The sequence below is a fragment of the Macaca mulatta genome, chromosome 7 (genome assembly GCF_049350105.2).
Source record: "Macaca mulatta isolate MMU2019108-1 chromosome 7, T2T-MMU8v2.0, whole genome shotgun sequence".
In the NCBI taxonomy this organism is placed as follows: Eukaryota; Metazoa; Chordata; class Mammalia; order Primates; family Cercopithecidae; genus Macaca; species Macaca mulatta.
Window position 1 is genome coordinate 3,396,571 of NC_133412.1, and position 25,226 is coordinate 3,421,796.

The following is a 25,226-nucleotide window of genomic DNA, read 5'->3' on the forward strand; positions in this document are numbered from 1 at the left end:
TGAGAAAATCAGGTAGCTCTTCCTAAGGGTGTTAAGTGGATTAAAAAACCACTCTATGAAGAGTAAAGCTGCAAAAAACTGAAAGTGCTGTTTTAATTGTTATGTATTTCTAATAGGTATCATAAACACCGTTCTCTTTAAAAAAAAAAAAAAAGTCTCCAGGACTTTCTACAGCCTGCAGATCTTCCCCAGTCATGTCAGTCTTTATGTAGCTCTTACTTTAAAAATACATGTATGTTTTACTAGATTACTCTTTGTTAAACTCTTTTCTCTTTTCACTTGGAAAATTCAGAGATACAATACATGTGTAGGGGCAGATCTAAATTATGCAGAGCTGTTAGCGTATACAATTTCAAGCACCCCCTTTTAAGAAAAATAATATGAAATATACAAATGCAAAGTTGCTGGGACCCCTCCAAAGCCTAGAAAAGGCCTATGAAAGTGGAGACCGAGCTGAAGCTGACATTTCACTGCTTTGCCGTGAATCTGCTGCAGAGAATTTGCCAGTCACTGCGATAATTAGTGAAATATGAGTACCAAGGAGCCATGATTATCTGACATCACAAGGGGTGGGGTGTACTGAAAATGTGCATATGTGAATTTCCTAGCCATCACAGATTCTGTCCCGCCCTAATTGTAAAGTGTTGCCTTCTACGGTGTTAAACTGTTATTACCCCGAAAGTGAGTTCCATTTAACCCAGTTTCATTAAGGTATATGAAAGTAGATTCCACACTTTTTCTTCATGACACAGCATTTTTAATATAAACCACTCGGGCCTCTGTGGCTTTGCTGGGATGAAGGCATGGGCTGGCTAGGGTTGCTGAGGCTTCAACATTGGAGGATTGACACTTGTGCTCTGGGAGGCAGGCATGAGAGCCAGAGTGAAGGGGATATTCATTAGAGTTAGCGTGACCCCGAGGTCAAGAGGGCAGCTGTGATCTTAGGGCTGTGGGTCTGGCCAGACAAGAACCCAACAAATCCAGCTCTCAGAGTATGACACCTGCACATGCATTCCCTCTGTCCCTTCTGCCAATACAAGACTTGAGTCCAGATCTGCAGTCACTGGGAAACGTCAGTTGGCGAATTCAGACAATTATGACGCAGTGTCAGGAGCACTGAATGACGTCATCATCATCAATACCACAGCCAGGATAATAAAGGCTGAAAATTATCACATAGTTGGGCGCCACTTTCTCTGCTAAGGCCATTCACGTAGTCATCTGTCCTGGAGAAGATTCCAGCAGGGTACGGAGGATTATCGCCCCAGTTTTACAGAGCACGAAAATGAGATGCAGAGAAGCTCAGTAGCTGGTACGAAGTCATGTAATTACCAAGTTTCAGAAGAAAGATTTCAATCCAGTTAGTCTAACTTCCAGACCTTCTCCCTTAACTACTACATATAATTCCTAAAGTGTCAATAAAACTTCAGTAAAGAGTTACTTGGTCTACTATGTTATAAAAGCCATGGATTTTTTTAAGAAAAGAAGAAAGCTAACCAAATATTATGAACTCTTATTATTGAGGAAACCCTCATAACTGTTAAGATGCTACCGAGCTCCATAGGATACAGCTGTAGTTTGGAGAGCTTTCACTGGAGAAATCCCCCTTCTTGCCACCCCTTCCCAAGCACCTCATCTTGTAGCACAGCTTTGAAATGCTCACAGTGCTTTTTGCATTCATCCGAAGGGGCTGCACTGTGATCAATACGCATGGCTTCTAAATGCATGATAAAGGTGCAGCCTCTGCACAGACAGGGTGGGCGGGGCTCAGCAGAGGCCTCTGTGGAGGGCTCACCCTTGGGCTGTGGGCACTATTGGACCTGGACTCAACGCGGGAGGGACTCAGGGCCTGTTCCGCTGGCTCTTCCGACAGCCGTGCTCCTCGGCTGCTCTGTGGGCTTCAGTATGATATGCTTCTGCTGCCCAGGGTCTGACCGTCAGATACGTTGAACTGTTTGCGTTAACGACCACCAAACTTTAAAGTGGGAAGTTGTCATTAGATGGCCTCCCTCAAAACCCTTGGTGAATACTGGTTGGTGTCCCTTATCCAAAATGCCTGGTACCAGAAGTGTTTTGAAAATCAGATTTTTTTCTAATTTTGGAGTATCTGCATTATACTTAGAGTTTGAGCATCTCTAATCCAAAAATTCAAAATCTGAAATGCTCCAATTAGCATTTCCTTTGAGCATCATGTAAGCACTCAAAACGGTCCAGATTTTGGAACATTTCAGATTTTGGATTTTTAGGTGAGGGATGCTCAATCTGCAAAAGTACTGGTACTTCTAAAGGTAAAAATGTATACTGATAAAATTTAGGCCAGATTATTTTTTTCATGAGGAGGAGAAACAAAATATTGTGATTAAACAATGCAAAGAAATTATATTTTATTTCGTATTCATTTTTATAAATACAATTTTCGAATACAATATTTCATACACAATCTAAATGACAAATAAATTGAGGCTGGCAATTTATAGAAAGACTTACAAGCCTAGTGAATGTACAAAACAACACGAAAGCCACCACCCAGCCATTTTCTGTACCGCAGCTGGATGATTTGCCTTTAGAGAGCAGAAGGTCAAGGCAAGGCCAGGAAACCCAGAGACTACCGAAGAATGATGTTTCTGTAATGATGATACTCATATGATTATTTGTTGTTAGTGTTAACAGTGCCAGTTACTATTTACTGGCACATCAGAGCTTTTCAGACATTGCCATCAGATTTCCAGCAGCTCCAAATGATGGCTACAGACCCACAGAGGCAGAGCAGGGCTTTGGGTGTGGGCCGTGTGGCTCCCCTTTACAGGCTGTGGACCACCACAATACACCACCATCCACGGTCTCCTACATAGGAGGTAAAGCAACAGAAGGAGTTAGTAAATGTGTTGGCCTCTTAAGCTAAGAACTCATGTGGCCTGTGGGTCCAAGCTAGAAAGGCCCGAGCAGTCACTGCGAATCTTTTTGTCAGGGATTCCTGAGCCTGTGCTGATGGGCCTGGGTCCGGGGTCCTAGCCCAGGTCCTTCTGGAGCTCATTTACCAGGCTGAGTACCTGTGGGATGTGCTGGCTGCACCTATTCCTGTGTGCTTTCAGCCCATTGTCTGGGACATCTGCTGAGGCCTGTGTCATACATGTCCATTCAAAATAGCCAGCAGGAAAGCCGTGACTAAAGCAAAGTGCTCAGTCTTCCCAAATCCACGTTGAAGGGGGAACCACAGTAGCGGCAACAACATTACAAACTTTTTGAATAATGGTGAGAATGCCTAATTTTGTAGCATTTGCACAGTGTTTTCACATTTATTTGTAAACAGTAATTATCCCATTGCCATTTTCAATTTTAAAAAGTCCCCAGGTGCACATGAATGTGATGTTAAAAGAGAATCTTAAAATACTCTGACATCTTGGATTTCGGTACATTCCATCAGCAACCATGGTTTGCAGTTCTATGTAAAAAGAGCTCCTCAACTCTTCAGTTCTCTTCTTAGCTTTTAGTAGCAGTTCAGAGCTCAGTGGAGGGAGCGCTTGTGTTGGAGATGGAAGACTGGGCTATCTAGCCTGCTCTCCAGCTCATTCCCAGGCCAGCTGAGCTCTGCAGTCTCGAGTTTCTCCCTGTGGGCCTCGAGATGCTGCCTCCTAGGATAGGATGGGAAATCAGAGGGGGATGAAATTGGAATGCTTAGTAAATTCAAACCCTGCCCTGGAGGGCTGGGCTGGGACCATGTACAGAATGGCCTGGGCTGCATCCCACAGTACATATCCTGCAGTGTGGAACTGTAGGGCTGGCACTACTTCTTGGCCTCAGTGATGTCATGTAGGTTTTGGGTGACTGAGGATGAAGGATTATGGTTAGAGTGTCTCCTTTTAAAGTCTCGTTTTTGAGGAAAGCCTGAGAAAGCAATGCAGAGAAACCTGTTCACTTTATTGGGTCCTGAAAGCCACATCTTCATATTCAGTGGCATCAGTTGCATGGGTAGAAAAGAGCTCAGCCCTCAAAGCTGTCTTGCATCCTTGAGACGTATTAATATTTCAGAAATACAGTCTCCAAGACAGCGTGTCAGCTGCAGTACTAACATCCCACCCTACCGCATGGGAGTGATCTGTGCCTTTCCTGTGAGCGCAGCTTAGCTTAACTCAACAAGCTCTGGGCACGTCACTCACTTGCCTCCCGGTGTCTGTGGCCTCGGATGATTCAGTGTGGAATCTTGTCTATTGCTATAGGAGGGAGAATTGCACAATATGGTCCTTACATGGTTCTAGACTACATTGAGCTCTGTTTGGGAAACAATGAGATCATTCATACAATACTATGTAAAGAGTTCAACGTAACGACTTTTAAAAAAAGGATCTGACGAGTTGCCCCGGAGTATGGTGAGATTCTATAAGATGAATGAAATCACTAACCCTTAACTTGAGCAAACATTTCCTAAGCAGCTTCTGTACAGATTCTTTCTTAGTTGAGGAGGGAAGTTGCTCTGTGAGATCATCTTCCCTGAGAAGAATAGCTCAGCTATTTCTTTCTCTTTGAGCTCAGGGCTGGATCTCATGGCTAATAATTTTAAAAATCATTGCCTCATTCCTCTCGCTTCCAATATTGTAGTAGGAATTATTTTCTTCTCACAGGCTGTCTCACTGAGCTCTCGCTCATAGCCTTGCCTCTGCAGCCACGGACCCCTCAAATTCATTCTTTTTCCTGGAGGTTTCTCATCATTTATGCTAAATTCTGGGTTTCTTTTTATTTTTTCCAGCATTCATAAAAACCACATTCTTTTTTTCTGCTCTCCATATCTCTTCTTCTGCTCTCAAAATTCCATCCTGTGTGATAGCAAGGTGCAGTGGGCAGGGGTTGGGTGGGGGAGGGAGATGCCCTGCACAGCTTCACTTCCCCAGAGTACAGATGTCAGCTCGCTGTTCTGAGCGGCGACGCGTGGCCCCGATGACACGATGTATGCTCTGTTGCATTCCAGTCACCCTGCCGTATTCGGCCCATCATCTCCGACTACTTAAAGCTATTTGAGAAAACGTAAAAGAACAGTGAACAGTGAAGACCAGTGTGGCAAAGCTGCAGCCTCTCACCACGTTGTTTCTTTTCTAGGGATCACAACTGTGCTGACAATGACAACCATCAACACCCACCTTCGGGAGACCTTGCCCAAAATCCCCTACGTCAAAGCCATCGACATGTACCTTATGGGCTGCTTCGTCTTTGTGTTCCTGGCCCTTCTGGAGTACGCCTTTGTCAACTACATCTTCTTTGGAAGAGGCCCTCAAAGGCAGAAGAAGCTTGCGGAAAAGACAGCCAAGGCAAAGAATGACCGTTCAAAGAGCGAAAGCAACCGGGTAGGCTCTCCACCGCCTTGACCCCACCTGGGCCCTGCAGCTCAGCAGCTACTGCATTTACTTGCATGATCTTTCCTTGTTTTTTCCCCAGTAGTGTATGTCAAGCCACACACCCTTCTCGTACATGTGATATAGTCCTTATGACATGGTGCCCAGCTGTTTTTTATTCAGACCAGTCCAGTGGAGTTCTGGCCATCTAGCTAGGACTGGCCAGAGTTGACTGAAACCAGTGGATATAGGCTTACACACAAAGAACCATTGGCCTGGCCAACGAAATTCACTTTTGGTGTTTCCGTGCACATTGACCCTGGTCCAGTTGCTTTTTGCCCAGGTAATGCATTCCCCAACGGTCGCTTCCATTATTCCAGTCTACCCTCAGGTAATGCATTCCCCAACAGTCGCTTCCATTATTCCAGTCTACCCTCAGGGCACAGACCTAGGCCTTCTTCCTCTCACCAATAAGCCCCTTAAAACAGCAACTATCTGGATGGACAGCCTATTGAGAAGTGGAGCTCATTCTTGAATTTGGGTGAGGGCATTTGAACTGGGGCTGGTTAATCTCTGGCCTGGTGTTGAACACAAGGGAGAGGATCAACATGGAGCTGGCAGTGAAAGACTCCCTTGCCCTTTCTGAATTCTCCACTTACAGAAGTAACAGGGCGCCATAGTTTTTCAATATACTTGCATGAGCTTTGAGTAGGACTTGGGCAGACTTGATGATCATAATCTGAAATATTTCCTCGTGCAAGTTACCGGGTTTCCTATAAAACCAACATTAGTGTTGATGCTGGAGAAGCCAAAATCAAGAGAACAAAACCTGTGGGTCTGGAATGAATGAAACGCTGGGGTGGAGTGTGTGAATCTGATCTGTAGAAGCGTTTTTCCAAAATGTTTCAATATTCCTTTAGTTGTAAAATTATCAGTTTGAGGATCCAGCGTGCTGCCATTCTTTGCACTGGAGTAGGCATACAGTCTCTTGTCCACCTGCCCACTGGCCACTGTCCTCTAGGGAAAAAGCAAAGTTCAAAAGGAACGAACAAGACGGGCAGTGCTGTCTCTGGAAGCTCTCATAGATCTGCCATGGCCCTGGCCCCTCGCAGTTGTGTTCTGCAAAAAGCCAGGGTTGGGCAGACCTAGGCACTTTGTTTTAGGAAGTCCATGGACTTCGCACACCCTCCTCCAGCCCAGCTCAACTCAGCAATGCTCTTACATCCTTCCAACCACAAAGCCACTTGATCTTTAGATGTCATTTCAGCTTATATAAAAGCGGTATGTTATTGTGATTATAAACAACATTTGAATGAAAGCACATTATAGTTCCAATATAATTTTTAAAATGTATCCTTCCACGTCTTCTATCCCCTCAGATCCTCAAGGATATATTTCTACCTGTTTACATATTGGGTTTCTTACCACATTTTTTTTTAATTCTTCTTGTTAAACATACTGTTAGGCCATTCTTGTGTTGCTATAAAGGAATACCTGAGAGTGGCAAATTTACAAAGAAAACAGGTTTAATTGGTTCACGGTTCTGCAGGTTTTACAGGAAGTGTGGCAATAATGTCTGCTCGGTTTCTGAGGTGGTTTCAGGAAGCTCACAATCATGGTGGAAGTCAAATCGGGAGCTGCAGGCACGTTACATGGCAAAAGTAGGAACAAGGAGGAGGGGAAGATACCGCATACTTTTAAACAGCCAGATCATCTCATGAGAAGTCACTCACTATCATAGACAGCACCAAAGGGATGGTGCTAAACAATTCATGAGGAAACTGTGTCAAATTGTTGGAGGTGGGGCCTGGTGGGAGATGATTGGATCACGAGGGCAGTTTCTCACGAATGGTTTAATACCACACCACCCCGCTTGGTGCTGTCCTCGTGAGATGTGTCTGCTCCCCCCTTACCTTCCGCCATGATTATAAGTTTCCTGGGGCTTCCCCAGAAGCCGAGAGGTGCCAGCACCATGCTTCCTGTACAGCTTGCAGAACTGTAAGCCAATTAAACCTCTTACCTCTTTCTTTATGAATTACCCAGTCTCTGGTATTTCCTTTTTTCTTTTTTTTTTCTTTTTCTTTTTTTTTTTTGAGATGGAGTTTCGCTCTTCTTGCCCAGGCTGGAGTGTGATGGTGTGATCTTGACTCACTGCAGCTTCCGCCTCCCAGGTTCAAATGATTCTCCTGCCTCAGCCTCCTGAGTAGCTGGAGTTACAGGCATGTAACACCACACCCGGCTAATTTTGTATTTTTAGTAGAGACGGGGTTTCTCCATGTTGGCCAGGTTGGTCTTGAACTCCTGACCTCAGATGATCCACCTGCCTTGGCCTCCCAAAGTGCTTTGATTACAGGTATGAGCCACCACACCCAGCTCAGTCTCAGGTATTTCTTTATAGCAATGGGAGAATGGCCTAATACACCTTCCACCAAGCCCCACCTCCAATAGTGGGGATTACAGTTCAACATGAGATTCGGGCAGGGACACAGATCCAAACCATATCACATACGTATTTCTCTAGCCTGTGGAGGTTTTGTTCCTCTATCCTGTGCCCTCCATGCCTTTATGGGTCCACACCTCCCAGCGAACACAGTAGCTCCTTGGAGGACTGTCTGTGCCCGTACGAGGCCCACCAACATTCATGAACCCATGGAAGCACATTAAGTGAATGTCAGTGGCTCCTTCCTTTCAGCACAGCATAAATAGAGTTGGTCAGAAAACTGAGGATCTGTGAATAAAACGAGGTTTTTCACAGACAAAACTATCTTAAATTTCTTAGTGGAAAATATACTTAGTATCATACTGTTATATTTCCAAATAGGTCCATATCCTACTAGGAACACACAGTACGCTTTGGTCATGCTGTTTCCAAGGAAACTAGAATTCATCACATCATTATTGTTTCCATCACAGAGGCACACGTATCCACACATACACATACAACGAATGCTGTCTTTCCAAATTTCCTCTTAATTTAAACAGATCATAAATTTTTTCTTCTAAATGAGACTGTTTAAAACAGTCAAATTGTGGTGCTGCAGAAATACCTTTCTGGGTACAAGGCTTAAAATCTAAGATAAAAACAAAAAGACAAAAAAACTCGAGCATCCGTAGAGAAAATGAGCGGGATATAGAAAAAGTGTATTATAAATTAAATGCAGAAGAAATTCTTAGTTGATTCATGAGTCTGTGTTTATTGTTTGGTTTTTCAAAAATCTGTTTCTGTGTTTTCTCAACAATCTTAGGAAGGCCTTTATATATTCATATGTTTAAGAATCTGTAATTATAGATCGTACTTAAGGTTTGAAGTCAACATATGATTATGTGTATGCTAATTCTAAATGCATATTTGATGCTCCTAAAGATAAGCATTAAAAAATTGTTCCTGAGCACACCTAAGTCTTTAGTGATAATTTTTAAATAGAAATGTACCTCCCAAAAAGTTTATATCAAGTAATGTGGATGAATGAAAGGAACATGAGAAAAGAATCAAATTTTATGTGAAACAGAAGTGGTACTATATACACAACCTAACAGCTTACGTAGTCCTTTGTTTCTTTTTTTAACTATTATTTTAGCTTCAAGGGTACATGTGCAGGTTTGTTATATGGCTAAAGTACATGTCACAGGGTTTGTTGTACAGATTATTTCCTCACCCAGGTAATGAGCATAGTGCCCAAAAGGTATGTTTTTCATCCTCTTCCTCCTCTCACCCTTCACACCTAAGTGGTCCCTGGTGTCTGCTGTTTTCCTTCTTTTCATCCATGCATACTCGGTGTTTAGCTCCCACTTGTCAGTGAGAGTGTGCAGTATTTGTGTTTCTGTTCCTGTGTTAGTTACCTTAGGATAATGTCCTCCGGCTCCATACATGTTGTTGCAGAGGACGTGATCTTCTTTTTATGGCTGCATAGTATTCCATGGTATATATGTACCCCACTTTCTTTATCTGGTCCACTGCTGATGGGCATTTAGATTGATTCTCTGTCTTTACTATTGTGAATAGTGCTGTGACGTGTCAGGGATAGCACCTGGGATTGCATCTCAGTGTGGCCAGCAACACCCTGCAGCTTTCCCCTGACTGACAGCTGCTGGCTCCACAGCAGGGATTTGGCTTGTCACCGTCTTTCCTGAGACCACTTTCTGTGTCCTGTAAGGCATCTCAAAAGAAAACAGTACCCTATGGACACTGTAGGCCACCAGCAACTGCCTGTTGATACTGTGGTTTTAGTGACCCTACTGTAAAACCATGAGTAGATTTTCCTTATATTTAGTATTTATGCCATATTTTAGCTTAGTAGTTGATTCATGAATACTTAAGACATTCGCATATTCACTTAGTATCTCCCCAGACTAGTGGTACCATGTAAGCGTTGACCTTCACTTGCCTGTGCATACCGTCTGTTCCTGAGTTGTTTCTATACCCAAGAGTTCATCTTTGGTTGTAATTCATGCATTATGGTTACAAGCCTTGTGATATTTTACAAGTTGACCAATTAGTATTTGAATTTCATGAGGTGGTAGAGAGTCATAATTCTTGGCAAGGAATCAGAGCTGCAGACTCAACATCATTCTTATTAAAGAGCAAGATTTCATTCTTCCTGTGGCAAGTCCTTTCTCATTCCTCTAAAACGACAGTATTTTACTTAACTAGAAGCTGGAAGAAAATTAGAGAATGAGATATCAACTGTGTGCCAATCTGGTGACATATTTTAGGAAAAAACAAAAAATCTCTCTGTGCTATATTCTGAATGAGATGTTTTTAGTCTTTGAATGTTTGCACCTGTCAAGGTTATAGAGCAGGAAGAAAAACTTCATTGAAATCAATGGTTCTAATTATAGTAGAGATGAGATGAACCCTTCAAAATAAAGAGTATTCATGAAATGTTTTAAAAATTGCAAGTCATCTGTCATTCTATGAAGGGCATTTCAGCCTTGGATTTCACCCACAATCGCTTCTTTCTACTTTAAGACTTAAATTCTAGATAATAGAAAAAGACTTTCTCTTTTGGAAATATTTGTTTATTTGGCTCCTAAGATTTAACAGATTTTTAATAACCCTTTAGTTCTTTCAGAAAAAAAAATCCATGAGTAATTTTGGTGGAAATTTTCTACATACTGGTTCATGCTTAAATGAAAACCATACAAATGTAAAACCATAAATAAAGCAGCCAGACTATTTCAAGCTAAGATCTTATTAATTCAATATATATTCAGGTTCCTTTTCACACTAGAATGAGAGGTACCTGCACTGTTATTTCCATTACAACTGTTCACCCACTCTGAAATAAGAATACTGTAAAATTGTATTGGTTCTCGAATTCTTTCTCACATGCACTGTATCCTGAGACAGCTACCAGTTAGTCATACATGTCCAAAGCCCCCAAGAGCACTGTAGTTTTGTAAATTATTAACAACATAGGTGGGGAGGTGGGTTTGACTTCTCTCAGGCTAAGTTTTCTTCACTAGAGTTCAAGGGCACAGCCTTAGAGACCCACCTTCGTGAGATCGTTTCCCAGACACAACACTGGCGACAGGGCTGGGGAAGACAGGACATGGATTCATACAGATTTGTATCTCAATCTTGAAAACTCAACTCAACATTCATTTGACCCGATGTCTTGTGTCGTCTTCACTCTACCTGTGCAGTTCCTGAAGTCCCCACCTACATGGTGACCCATTCCCTTTCCATTGTCCTGTCCTCTCTACCTAGGATGCTTTTCTTCTGGGTCCACATTTCCCTCCAAGATCTAAGCCAGATGTTTTCCTCCATGACATTTTCCTTGATTGCTTTTTTTGTTTGTTTGTTTTTTGAGATGGAGTCTCGCTCTGTCCCCCAGGCTGGAGTGCAGTGGCACGATCTCAGCTCACTGCAACCTCTGCCTCCCAGGTTTAAGCGATTCTCCTGCTTCATCCCAAGTAGCTGGGATTACAGCCACCATGCCCGGCTAAGTTTTATATATATATTTTTAGTAGAGACAGGGTTTCACCGTGTTGGCCAGGATGGTCTTGATCTCCCGACCTTGTAATCCGCCCCCCTCAGCCTCCCAAAGTGCTGGGATTACAGGTGTGAGCCACTGCGCCCGGCCAACATTTTCCTTGATTTTTTTGGCCTCCCATGTATCTGCATCCTGCCCCCATCACTCCCTGCTCTAAGCAGTTGGTTTTGTTTCTCTTCTGCCAACTTACAGGGCACATGCTTTATGCTTGTGAAAATGGCAGATCACTCACATCCCATGTGCCCAGCAAGCCTTGCCTGCTAGACAGCATCTGACTCACTGCATCTTCCAAAATATGCACACCCATGACACGGACGTGGTACACCTGCTCTTGTAACATGTGTCCATCAATGAGCGCTAGTTGTCATGGATTTGGTCGCACTGGAGGGGTATTTTTTCCACTTTCCTAGTGGGAAGAGAGGACAAGGCTTATAAATGTCATCTTTATAAAGCCGGGTAAAACTGAGTCATTAGAATCGTCAAAGTTCATCTGACTAAACAGGTTGCAAAATACTCCCCTTTCTTCCTTTAAGAAAAGACATTGCTCTCCTTGGTATTTCACTCCACAAATTTGTTAATTCTGGTCTACTAGATTTTGATAAAAGGAGCTTTTTATATGTTATTTATAACTAGGAAAGAGATGGTATTTAAAAGTGTGTTTAGGCCAGGTGCGGTGGCTCAAGCCTGTAATCTCAGCACTTTGGGAGGCAGAGGCACAAGGATTCCTTACGCCTGGGAATTCCAGATCAGCCTGGGCAACAAAGAAAGACCTTGTTTCTACAAAAAAAAAAAAAAAAAAAAAAAAGGAAAAAATTAAAAAAATAGCCAGGTGTGGCGAGTTCCTGTGGTCCCAGCTACTCGGGAGGCTAAAGCAAGAGGATCACTTGAGCCCAGGAATCTGGGGCTGCAGGGAGCTGTGGTCCCAACACTGGACTCAAGCCCAGGCAACAGAGCAAGACCCTGTCTCTGAAAAGTAATAATTATCAATGTGTTTAAAAGGCAAACTGCAGTATTTTTTCAAATGCACTTGTTGATTATTTAAGATCTCATCAGCTAGAGCCTTTGAGGGTGAGGACCTTCTTGTGTTCACTTTGTGCTCCTAAGGACAGAGCAAGATGGTGACACGGAGCAGCCGTGTGGTAATGTTTTAACGAATGGTCTTGAACAATCCCGGCCCCTTCGTGGAAGTGCATTCTCCAGTGAGGCGTCCCACGTCCTGAAGTGGACGACTGGGCTCTTCATCTCACAGTTTTGTTATTTAAAACATTGCATAGTCTGTAGAGACCATTTTTCTAAAGCTAAGTAATGCTTTCTGGTTTTTTCCATCTTCAGGAAAATGATTTCACTTTTCTGATACTGTAATTCCCAAACCACTTAGTATTATTGAAAAGAACAAATTCTGCATTACTATGCAGTGGCTCACGCCTGTAATCCCAGCACTTTAGGAGGCCATGACATGTGGATCTCAAGGTCAGGAGATCGAGACCATCCTGGCTAACCCAGTGAAACCCCGTCTCTACCAAAAATACAAAAAATTAGCCTGTGTGGTGGCGGCGACTGTAGTCCCAGCTACTCGGGAGGCTGAGGCAGGAGAATGGCGTGAACCCGGGAGGCGGAGCTTGCAGTGAGCTGAGATCGCGCCACCGCACTCCAGCCTGGGCGACAGAGCGAGACTCCATCTCAAAACAAAACAAAACAAAAATACTACAAGCATCTTCCACCTTTGATTATCTTCTGACTCAACATCAGATAAATTTTAAACACATAAGCTTACCATTTAAGTAGAACTGTTTAAAATGCTGGACATTCTAGGCCGGGCGCGGTGGCTCAAGCCTGTAATCCCAGCACTTTGGGAGGCCGAGACGGGCGGATCAGGAGGTCAGGAGATCGAGACCATCCTGGCTAACACGGTGAAACCCCGTCTCTACTAAAAATACAAAAAACTAGCCGGGCGAGGTGGCGGGCGCCTGTAGTCCCAGCTACTCGGGAGGCTGAGGCAGGAGAATGGCGGGAACCCGGGAGGCGGAGCTTGCAGTGAGCTGAGATCCGGCCACAGCACTCCAGCCTGGGCGACAGAGCAAGACTCTGTCTCAAAAAAAAAAAAAAAAAAAAAAAAAAAAAAAAAAATGCTGGACATTCTAATAAAATCAAATTGAGCTTGTTTGATAAATGACCTCAATTTATCAAATTCCTTTACATGGTAACCTAATATACTTTCTGATTCATGATTCAAAATCAGACGTATTTGGTGGGGTACCAAGCGTATTCGTTGCAGTAAATGGAATGAATGGAACACCCCAAATGAACAGGAACACACTGGCCAACCCCCCTCCCAGGCCCTCCCCACAACAAGATTCCCAGTGTGAGCCAGGCAGCTCATTCTCCCCACCACGTCTTTCCTTTGTGGCACAAGGTACCATAGAAGGTGCTGGAAGGAGATAGAGACCAGAGGACAAGCTTCTGTCCTGGACAATCTTGCTGTGAATCGTTCTTCCTGCAAAGACCAGCTGGGCTGCCCAGCCAAGCCCTCCTCCCTGCAGCATCCAGGGCAGGTTCAGGTTACCCCTTCTCAGGGATAGTGAATGGCTACTCTTGCCCCAGGAGGATGTGGCCCTAGCACTCCCACAGCTAGCCCTAGGTGGCCTGCACAGGGGACATGCTACTGCCATGGGCACCTGTTTCAGCCACACCTGAATTTAACTGTTGGGCTTCTCCTGCCATATTCTCTTGGTACAATGAGAAACTCTGTCTCCCAAACCAAGGAATGCTTCCCTTGTCTTAAAGACATGCAGACATACTTTGTCATTTAAAGAGTTTTCCTGCTAATCATCCCATGGAAAGAAAACAGAAAGGACAGATATATAACAGAAGGCCAGGTGCGGTGGTGCACACCTGTAATCCCAGCACTTTGGGAGGCTGAGGCAAGAGGATCACCTGAGATTGGGAGTTTGAGACCAGCCTGACCAACATGGAGAAACCCCATCTCTACTAAAAATACAAAATTAGCTGGGCGTGGTGGCACACGCCTGTAATCCCAGCTACTCGGGAGGCTGAGGCAGGAGAATTGCTTGAACCCAGGAGGAAGAGGTTGCGGTGAGCTGAGATCACGCCATTGCACTCCAGTCTGGGCAACAAGAGTGAAACTCCACCTCAAAAAAAAAAAAAAAGAAAAAGTCAAAATTTTACCAAGGTCTAACATTCCAAGTGCTTTTGAGATACAAGCTCCATTAGAATTTTCCTTCTGCTGGATAAAAAAATATAAGAAAATGCCCTCCTCACCTCCCACATCATGTGTCTCCATGAAGGGCCTTCCAGCACGGGTGGTGTGATCTCGGTCCATTCCCATCTCCAAGCGCTCTCATCCTGGCCGTCCTCCATTCTAAGGAGACCACTCCATCCAGTGGAGGACAGATGAGGTCACTCTCTGACCGCTTCTAAACCAATGCTGGCCGTAAACGACAGGGAAGACCCACAGTGACACTGTTTATCCTAGCACTATAGGATGTAGCACTGGTTTAGAAGCACTGGCCCCACCCGGACTCATGGCACACTTGCTGCCGTGTGAACGCTCCTGCTAGGAGCTCACAGGGAACAGGAGTGCATGGGCCGGAATGGGATTGGGGTGCTGAGTGACTCTCCACTCCTTCCCCAGCCCCTGAGCTACAGAGATTCAGCACTGGGCAGGCGGAGGCCCAGCGTTGCTGCTGTGGGCATGCCGTGTGTGGCTCAAGGCTTAGGGAAAACCCCAAGATGGGTTGCAGTCGCCAGGGGAGCAGTTATTCATGGGCTTCGGGCATTTCCATTCCGGACCGCCCTAAAGGAAACAGACCATTGCAGGGCGCTCTCCCTGCGGCCCCGCTCTGCACGCTCTCTTCTCGAATTCAATTTCTTACAGCTTGAGTTGCACTTCAGAAATCTATGACTTTCTACCTAGAAATTACTCTTCCTGTTCCCTAAAGAGTTAAATTGAAATCCTTTCACCTGACATACAGAAAACAAAAACCTCACTGGCCTGAATCTAATCTGTTTCCACCCAGCACGAGGTGTACTTTTCTCTTGTGATAAGAGGATACGAAGGTGATCATGGCGGTGACGATCGTGACCTCATCTGTCTCAGGCTTAGTATGTGCTGGGAACAGTGTTTGCCTTTCTCAAAATATTTCAGGTACTCTTCAAGCTTCACTTGTGATGTTTTTGCTGCATTTTGTCTGAAAAATTTCTACTCATTCTTTGAGGCACAATGCAAATGTACCTTCCCTCTCACCTCCTATAGTAGTGTTGATTACCATTGTAACAGAGTACCACAAATGTAGTAGCTTTAAATGACACCTGGTTTTATCTCATGATTCTGTTAGGCCAGACGTGCAGGTACAGTGAGACTCGGCTGGGTCCTACCCTTAGGGTGTCAGGAGGCTGAAATTAAGGTACTGGCAGTCTGTGTTCCTTTCCCTTCTGCAGGCTCTGGGGTTAACTGTGCTTCCAGGATCACTCAGGTGCTTGGTCAAGTACAACTCCCTGTGGTTGTGAATTGAGGTCCCCATTGCCTTGGCTGGATCTTACGGTTGTTCTGTTTTTAGTTATTTGAGAAACCTCTCTACTGGTTTCCATAATGGCTGTATGAATTTATATTCCCACCAACAGTGTCTAAGAGATCCTGTTTCTTGGCTGTCTTGCCAGCACCTGTTATTTTTGTCTTTTTGATAGTAGCCATTCTCACTGGGGTGAGATATCTCATGTGGCTTTGATTTGCATTTTCCTGACTAGTGATGTTGAGTATTTCTTTCATGTGCCTGTTTGCCATTTGTATGTCTTCCTTTGAGACATGTGTATTCAGATCCTTTGTCCATTTTCTAATGGGATTATTTGATTTTGGGCTGTCAGCTGGGGCCATCTTTGCTCCTATCAGCTGCCTTGTTCCTTCTTATGTTTTCCCTGCAGCCTTTCCATCGAGGGTGACTCAAGTCCTCAGGCTTTGAGTTCCTCTGCTTTTATCTCTCTGACTTTTTCTCCTGCTTCCTGTTGGAGAAAGTTCTCTACTTTTGAAGGTGTGATGAGATTGGGCCCACCTGGACAATCCCGGGTCATCTTCCTATCTTGGGGTATGTGCCCTTAATGACAAGCACAAAGTCACTTTTGCATAGGGTAACATACTCACGGAATCTGGTGAGGATTGTGAGCTTGGTGCCGAGCGATGAATGGGCTCACTGCCTGATGTGCTGGAAGACAATACGATGGCACCGAATTTTGAGAAAATAAAAGTTTTATTGCGAGTCAGCTGGCAAGGAGATAGGAGGAAATGCTCAAATCTGTTTCGTGGAACTGAGGTTTGGGGCAGGTTTTATAGGCATAGGGTAATGAGGCATGTTCTGATTGGCTCTTGCAATGAGGTGATGCTGGGAGGTGTGGTCTGGCTGCATCGTGCCATGGGGTGGCACAAGGGCTCAATCTGATTGGATGCTGGATCCTGCCATGTGGTGTTTGCTGAGCAGTTAGGCTCCACCTATGGTTGTGTGCTTGGTCCATCTGGGCATGCTCAGGTTACATGACCTTCAACCTGGGGGTTCATGGCAACTGAAAATAACTCTCCATTTTATTACACAAGGTTGAACCAAACTGGGTTGATCCTAGGGTTCCAACCTCCCTGGGGGACGTTACCCCGATGTCCACCTCACTTTCCCCAAGCATAATGAAGTGACCTAGAATGGTGTTACCAAACCTGTAGATATCTGAGAGTCCTCTTTGGTGCCTTTCCACCAAAGTCTGAGTGGTCCTTGGATGTGCAGCCCTTCCTGTGTCCCAGCCCCCTTGAAGTCTGAGGTCATCCCACCAGTGGTCCTATCCCCACTTGGAACTTCACACAGGCCCAGCGCCTTCTCGAGCAGGACTCCTCTCACCACCTCACCTCCTGCTCATCTAGCTGGATGCCACTGATGACATTGCAGAAGGCGGGAAGACACAAATTAATACAGCAATAAATTATTCCTACACAAAATAACTGTGTTTTGTGAAAGAGTTATGGAGGAAGCCACAGACACTTAATCTAGTACTGGAACACGGGGTAGGCTTTCCACAGCCAAAAACAGGACAGAGAAAATGGCCCTCCAGGCAAAGAAAGAGAAGAGAAATAGAGAAGTGTGGGGCTTGCTGGAGTGAAAGCCCAGGGGACCGTGGAATGGCCCTTGACGCTGTAGCAGGGATGGGAACTGCTCAGAAAGCAGATGCTAATAGTTCATTTCAGAAAGGACTCCACTGGGGCCGCCAGCCCCAGGATGTTCTGTGAAAGGCTCAAAGTTCCAGGGCAGACCAACCCACAAACAGAGTGGACCTTTGGCATCATCATGAAACGTCTGAAGCTACATTTGGCACAGAATAAAACGCTATCATTGTAAAGTCTGGCTCCATTGTGGGAAGGGAATTTCGTCTATTTTATATGTAGCCCTTCAAAAGGAAGTCTCCTGCCAGGACCAGTATTGGGCAAGGGGTGCCTGCTTGAGTTGGGGTTGGGGGTGTGTGTATCTACTCCACGGAAGTCATCAGGCATGCCTTTCGATCCTGGGACTATTCATGTGTTTCTCTGTAGTAATTTGGGGGTGTTAGATCATCAGAAAAGGGAACGAGATGATTTCCAAAGACAAATGGGAGAATATAGTTTTTATTCAAAGCATCGTTGTGAAAATGGTTAGAGCACCTAAGTTAACAGCTTGAAAGTCATTTGTACTTTAAGTTTTTCAGTAAGGATTTGTATCCGTAATGTGAAATTGCAATTTGAAAAAGCCGCTCCCCCTTCTTGCATCTAATCTCTTACACGAGCATTTTTAGATCAAGGAAATAAAAATCTCTCAACTGCAATTAACCTCCAAAATGACATTTTCCAATAAAACGGAGTGCTGGGTTTGACAGATGTACAGTTTCTCGTAAAACACGTAAGGTGATGGCGTGACATCATTCTGTCCGGGATCTGCATAGGGAAATCGGATTCATTGGCCTGCTGGCTGTCTAACCATGTGCATTTTCCTTCCAATTAGGTGGATGCTCATGGAAACATTCTGTTGACATCGCTGGAAGTTCACAACGAAATGAATGAGGTCGCAGGTGGTGTTGGCGATACCAGGAATTCAGCAATATCCTTTGACAACTCAGGAATCCAGTACAGGAAACAGAGCATGCCTCGAGAAGGGCATGGGCGATTCCTGGGGGACAGAAGCCTCCCGCACAAGAAGACCCATCTACGGAGGAGGTCTTCGCAGCTCAAAATTAAAATACCTGATCTAACCGATGTGAATGCCATAGACAGATGGTCCAGGATCGTGTTTCCATTCACTTTTTCTCTTTTCAACTTAGTTTACTGGCTGTACTATGTTAACTGAGTGACTGTACTTGATTTTTCAAAGACTTCATTTAACACGAGTGAAATATTACTCTGCCTGTCAAGTTTTTATACCTGTACACACACAGACACACACACAAGCAGACACACACATATATACATACGCAATTGTATATATATGTGAACTTTCTCAGCATATATATAAAATACACGTGTATATGAGGATGTATGTGTATATGTTTATACACACAGGAGTCAGTGCCCATGTGTATGGAAGACAAATACACATACATATATACATTTTGCAGCTATGGACAATTTACCACAGGATGCATATTAAAGAAAGTCATAGTTTTTTTCTTTTTTAATTGAAAGGGACAAGTATCTAAATATTATGCCTTGAGAATGAGGGCGTGAAACACAATATCATCCCCAAATGTGTCTTTTATTACCATAAGTTAGATGTTTTAGTTTAAAAATCAGAAAGACATTCTTAGTTAATCTTTGAAAACTCATACAGTGGTATTGCTAGTTTAAACTGAGTCACTCACTTCATATCCTCTCGTTCAGTTTAGTAAGCGAAGGCTTCTTGGCTTTTCTGGTGATGAGGTTTGTTTTCATCGGGCATACGTTTTCTGTAATGGTTTAGTGGCTGGGGTGAGCCACTGGCAGTGTGCTTACCTGTTGTCTTAAACATAGATAGATCCCACGTTGATGTCTGAACGACCGTCTTTTGAAAACCCATCGGGAGTGAATGGCATCTCATTGTAAGTACTCTAATATACAGTGTGTAGTTTGTTTCTCTTGTTCACTTGGAGTGGATCCAGCTTCACTGTCATGTGCGAACACAGTGGCACGTTTTGCCAATGACATTTCAATCACTGAAAATGTGCTCTACATCTCGTATGGATTTCTAGGCCTGATATCCAACAGAAAGCATAGACGTCTCAGGTTATTCGTTACTCTAAGGTAAAACCATCTAGGATGATTTTCCCCCTTGCAGTTATGTTATCAATCATTCTTATAACATTGTATGTTAATAGAAAATATATTTGCATAATATGCATATATATGTATATTTACCAAGATTCTGTTTCTTAACGCTTGCTATCATGGCAGCATGCGATGTCATATTTTCCTTTATGTGATGTAACTACTTTCTGTTATCTAGAAATTAAGATTGAAGCTAAAACACTTCTGTTCAATTTCGGAAACTAAGAAACATCCTCATGCCTTTATTTCTGTATCTGACATACTTCATAAGCACATCCAACTACTCCTAGACTGACTAGGATTCTGCAGGAACATGACCCCTACACACCACGCGTCACCCAACGACCCATGACCGTTCTCTGAGGCAAAGGAGGGCAACCTGACGGCAAACACAGTCACTGTTGCTTCCTTCTGATCCACAGCCTCATCAGTATTTGGACTTTTTAAAGCTCGTAGAAACAAGACAAGGTGCACCGGTTTCATAGACGCAACCTTAACTTACTATTTAGATGAGATCTTTCTAAAGAAAAAAAAAAAGAGATGATATATTTTTTGTAAACAATATTTCTATCACAGGCATCCATAAACTGAAATGACTACAGTTGTGCAAACAGGTGTCACAGTGAAGTTGAGCATTTGGAGAAAAAATAAAAAGCAAAATTTGCAGGAAGAACTGCTAAATTAATACTTTATCCCAAAATGCCACGTATGCCTCGCCCTCTCTGTTCTATCCAAAACCAAGGACCAGAGTCTAGCCCAGTGCTCCAATGGCTGGCCCCAGTTGTCTCGACATAGGTAGGGGCACCACCTTCCCTGAGGATGCGTGTGGTGTGGACTATCCCCATGAGCTGACCACTACTTGATTTTTCTTTGGTGGCTGTAACAACCTTTAATTTGTGGGCATCTGCAACAGTTCAAAACCCACCATCAGACGAAACATAATCCACAAAATCTCACGCTAGAGGCATTTACCTCCTTTAAGGCCCTTTTCCCTCCTTCATTCCTATCTTTTTCCTCCTAATCACTGCTCTCTGGTTTTATTTTCATCTGGAGACTAGCCAGGGATTCCTTTGGCTTTGGCTTTTCTCTGACAGTTTTTTCCATCGGTAACAATGGGGGATCCTAAAAGTTAAACAGATTGGGAAAAACCTTGTAAGTGGCCTTATCATTATTATCATGTTAAAGAAAAAAATACATTTGCAAAGACCTTATCCCTTTCAATACTTCAGGTATATCTTTTTCCGTATCCAGTAATTAAAGGTGTGAGGTCCACATGCGGAAGAGGGACCCCAAAATGTACATGGATGTGGACAAAAACAGTCGATGGTCTATTTAAGTGTATAATGTATACTGTTCAGAACTGTGACATTAATTCTTTCTGGGAGAAAAGTGATTTACAACTTTTTTGATGCATAGTTGAGGTACCCAAATATCACAGGCAGAGACCCCATGAGGCTCCAAGGAGCTGCAGTCTCCTTCCCGAGGTTTTCTGGATATAAATTTGCATGGTATAGTCATAATAGCTTTTGAGCTTTTTATATGCATTTGGCACCAAGACTGGGATCCACAACTTTGTAGACACCGTGATGAAGTTAACATATTAGCTATACTATAAATAGTGTTTGTAACTACACACACACACAAACACACACACACACAAATACATACATATATTCTGTAAAAACAAAAAGAGAAAACTTTTTAAGATCCTTGGGTATGTGTTTGCTTTACTCCATTTCAGAAGAAAATTACTTTTCTTCTAACAAAATTATTTTATAGCTTCTCCATTTTTAAAACTTGTGAGAACATTGAGAAGAGAACTCTGTGTTAACAGAAGAGAGTTGAATTGGAGTCTCTGTTGTGTACAAATGACCTCTCATTACTCCACAGTAGTTATTTGAGCCAGTGACTGAGCCGCGTTGAGGAATCCTGAACCCGGACCTCTGACGTTGTTGGGAGGTGGCTGCTACCCACACCCAGACCTCTTGCGTAAGGAGAGAAACATTATCATTGGGGATATAATGAGATTTCTTTCTTAACAACTGAAAGTAATAAAAAGTTAATTTTCTAAGTAGTCCTGTCTTTCCAAAATGCGCCACAGGGGCTCAAGATCTACAGAAGAATCTTGTTATGACAGTTTGTTATTACCCATATTCAGATATCCTTGAGATCATGGAAGAGCCCTGCTACATAACTCCCTACAGAGAAAGACTGATAGACTTGAGTGCTCCTTAAAACAAGTGTTACTCCTGTTCACCAACCCCGGGACTGTGGAGGGGTTCCACTGTCTATACCATGCGACATCCATTTCCCCCTGAATCTCAAACGAACTAGAAGGTATGTCATGAGAATATTTCCATTAGGTGTGGAAGCTACCTGTACATCTGCAATATCTTGTGTTTTTAATGCCAGCACCCAGAACTTTGACATGTTCGGTCACTCCCTCAAAGGCACGTCTCTCTCGTCCAAACACAGCACTGACATTTTCACCAAGGGGATCATCTCAAAGGTGATGCCGAACAAGTCTGGGGCTGGTTTTAAGGGGACAGGCACATTGCAGTTGTAGATGTTCGTTTTCAGCATCTAGTAGATAATCCATTGGTGTTTGTCCCACCGTGGTGTGTTCTAACAAGAATGTGTCCGACTTTGAATCTCCTGGCTTGAAAGTATAAACCATCACTTAATTCTTATTTTAACTCTCCACCTGAAAACCAGTTCATATTTCTGGCCATTTTATGTAAGCAAAACCGAACACTTGGTGAAATATTTTGTTACTCTTGGAATTGACTCTGGCTCTCAGTGTGAGCCATTAGAGTAACATCGAATCTTGGGGTAAAGAGCTGCCCAGGTGAATTAAATTTTTCCAGGACACTAGCTAGTGTGCCTTGGATTGATTACCTCTTCTACTGCATTGAAAGGTGCCATGTTTTGCTGAAATACTAAATTCCCAACACCTGGGTAAACAATGACCTCCCAGAGAGTGGCTCCCGTGTGCCTCTCCCTAGGACCAACCCCGTGAACATGTTTTGTCACACTTGTCTCATGTTTCTACTTCACAAGTCAGTTGAGTGTGTTTAAGGTAAGTACAGGATTATTCTAGTAGGAATAGGCGATTGCTGTCATAATCAATTCTCATGTTGATTTCATTTTATTGTAAAGATAAATTTAAACCCAGTTTTGCTTAAGCACATTGATGTAATTTTTTGGTATTATTTGACATGAAAAAAACAGCAAAATTGAGTGATAGATACAATATGAAACTTGTTGATGAATGAATTCAAATTTATTAAAAAAGGACTAACTGACTTAAATGTGAAGGCTGATTTTTTTTTTCTTCCTTGGCTATCTTGTGAAGACGGTGTGGTTATTTTAATTCTAGTCATTCTTAGTAGCACATGCCCATTTGGGTTATGCTGAAAGTAAAAAGAAATAAACCTGAAATTGACTGCGTGTGAGATCAATTGAACTATGACTTTAAAAAATGAAAATCACTATTTACCCTGAACTTCAAAGGACAGCTAGACACACAGAGCTCTAACTTGTCCCTGTCTTCATGTAGGTATTTTAAGCAAGAAATATTTTTACATTAAAGGTCAGGGAGCCAACCTACCTATAAGCTCTGGCCAAGGTGGTATTGATCCTTATCTTGAGTTCTTTAGTATGATAAGGCAGTTTCTTTGTTTTTTTTTTTCTCCAGTGAGAAAGTACCAAGCAATGTCTCAGAACTAGTTAATTAATTAATTCAGATCCTTGGACACTTTTAGATAGAATTATTATTGAGAAATTATATCTAGGCCCCCAGAGAAGCTGTTGGTTCACCTGCAGACACCTTAAAAGGAATGTTCCCCATGGTGGTTTAAGTCTCACAAAATGCCCTCAGATTTACCTCCAAATTTCCTTACTCTCAAGCAATATAATGCAGATTCTTTAGGAATTCTTTACAGGTCCTGTTTTCATTCTTTTTTTTCCATTGTTTGGATAAGTTTTTTACATTTCTGGTCTACTTGGGGACCGCAACTTGGACATATGCCACACTAATTCTTCTAAGGCTGTCACATCATGAATGGGGACAGTTCTTACCCATTTCACTAGGTTAAAACCTTATCCATCCCAGGTGACAATCTTAAATTGCCATAACCACAGAAGAAAGGATTTTCAAAGGACTGGATTTCTTAAAGCTTTTTCTTTAAAGAGTATTCTGTTTTTAATTGGTGGAGGAAGCCTCCCTGCATGTGGGGTCCAGTGATACCCAGACCATCTCTGCACGGTCTCCTCCCTCCTGTCTCATAGCTGCCCTGCCCACACCCACGTGTGACACCTTCTTACAATTCCTGCTCTAACTTCCTTTTTACCAGCTTCTAAAGGATAGGGATTATCAACCCTACTATGAATAAGAACATTATTCTTCAAAGAAGACAGACACTTTGGAACCTGTGATACCACTTTTAAGGTAGGACATACAGCCCCATGTTGCTAAACCAGCAATGGTTATTGTTTGAGGTACTCCTGGCATTAGAGGGACTTGTGCTTCATGGCCCTTGGTTTTTATAGAAACAGTTAAAATCAACAGGCAAGCAGTGTAGAGGGTACTTGTAAGTAAAATGCAATTCACTGAAATGGCATGTTGGGTGTGGGTGTGGGTCTGTGCATCTTGAAACCAAATAGGAAACTAGTTGGTGGCTCTCATAGCCAGGTAGTTTTAGGAAAATGTCTTCACAACTTACATCTCCATTTATTTCACTAGGTATGGGCATTTATCTCTTGACTCCCCATTTTCTTAGATGAAGATACAATGCCCCCATCCTTCCATGTGTTTCTCTTTCTCCTTTTCCACCTCCCATCTTCTGTTTTCTGTGACTATAATTTTACATTATCAAGGTGGAAAGCATGTACACTGGGATCATAAAATTATATTTCAGTATTTAAGATTATGTTTACAGATTGATCCTAAAAGTTGAAAACTTAAAAACAACCCACATTATTGAACTATATTATGTAAGTACGGTTCAAGGTTTAGTATGTTGTTTGAATGTGTAAAAGTAAACATTAGAAGAAGAAGAATAACAGAAATACTGTAGTGCTTTTAGCCTGGAAAGTGGAATTTGTTGATGCCATGTGAGAAAAGAGATGTTCTGTCAGTTGTTACTTCATTGTCAAGATTGAGAACTTGTACATTTGGCACTCTAACTATACTCCAGCCTTGAGGGGTTTACTTATAAATAAATTCTAAAAGTTAAAAACAAATTAACAACTGTGATGTTATTAAGATTACATAAATATTATTCAAAGCAGAGCTAAGCAGTTTGCTTGGGTTTCTTTCTGACCTTTAGAAGTACAATATCTCAACTTTGGGCTATTTCAAGGAGAATATTCCTAAGATTCAAGTCAAATGAATTGTTTTTCTTACATTCCTTCAATTGATCCAAACCACATAACATTTATGTTTGCATCAAGACCTTCTTAGATTTCATTTCACTCCATCACCCACAAATATATATTCTGGGGTTTCTAATTTGCATTCTTTTTAATGAAGAAAGACGTATGTGCTTTCTTGACTGTGTGCATAATATTACCACCACTTCAGTC

The 25,226-nt window shown here is 42.9% G+C and overlaps 1 protein-coding gene across 2 annotated transcripts in view; it reads left to right on the forward strand.

Annotated features, from left to right (window-relative positions):
• GABRB3 (gamma-aminobutyric acid type A receptor subunit beta3) overlaps positions 1-22,951 on the forward strand; it is a 226,340-nt gene extending 203,389 nt beyond the window's left edge. Inside the window, exons 8-9 of one of the 2 annotated variants that reach the window (XM_015141717.3) lie at positions 5,092-5,336; positions 18,346-22,951. In XM_015141717.3, the coding sequence (XP_014997203.1) occupies positions 5,092-5,336; positions 18,346-18,687 (587 nt within the window). In that variant the 3' untranslated portion in view covers positions 18,688-22,951. 2 annotated transcript variants of the gene reach the window in all.
• The last annotated feature ends 2,275 nt before the right edge of the window (positions 22,952-25,226 follow it).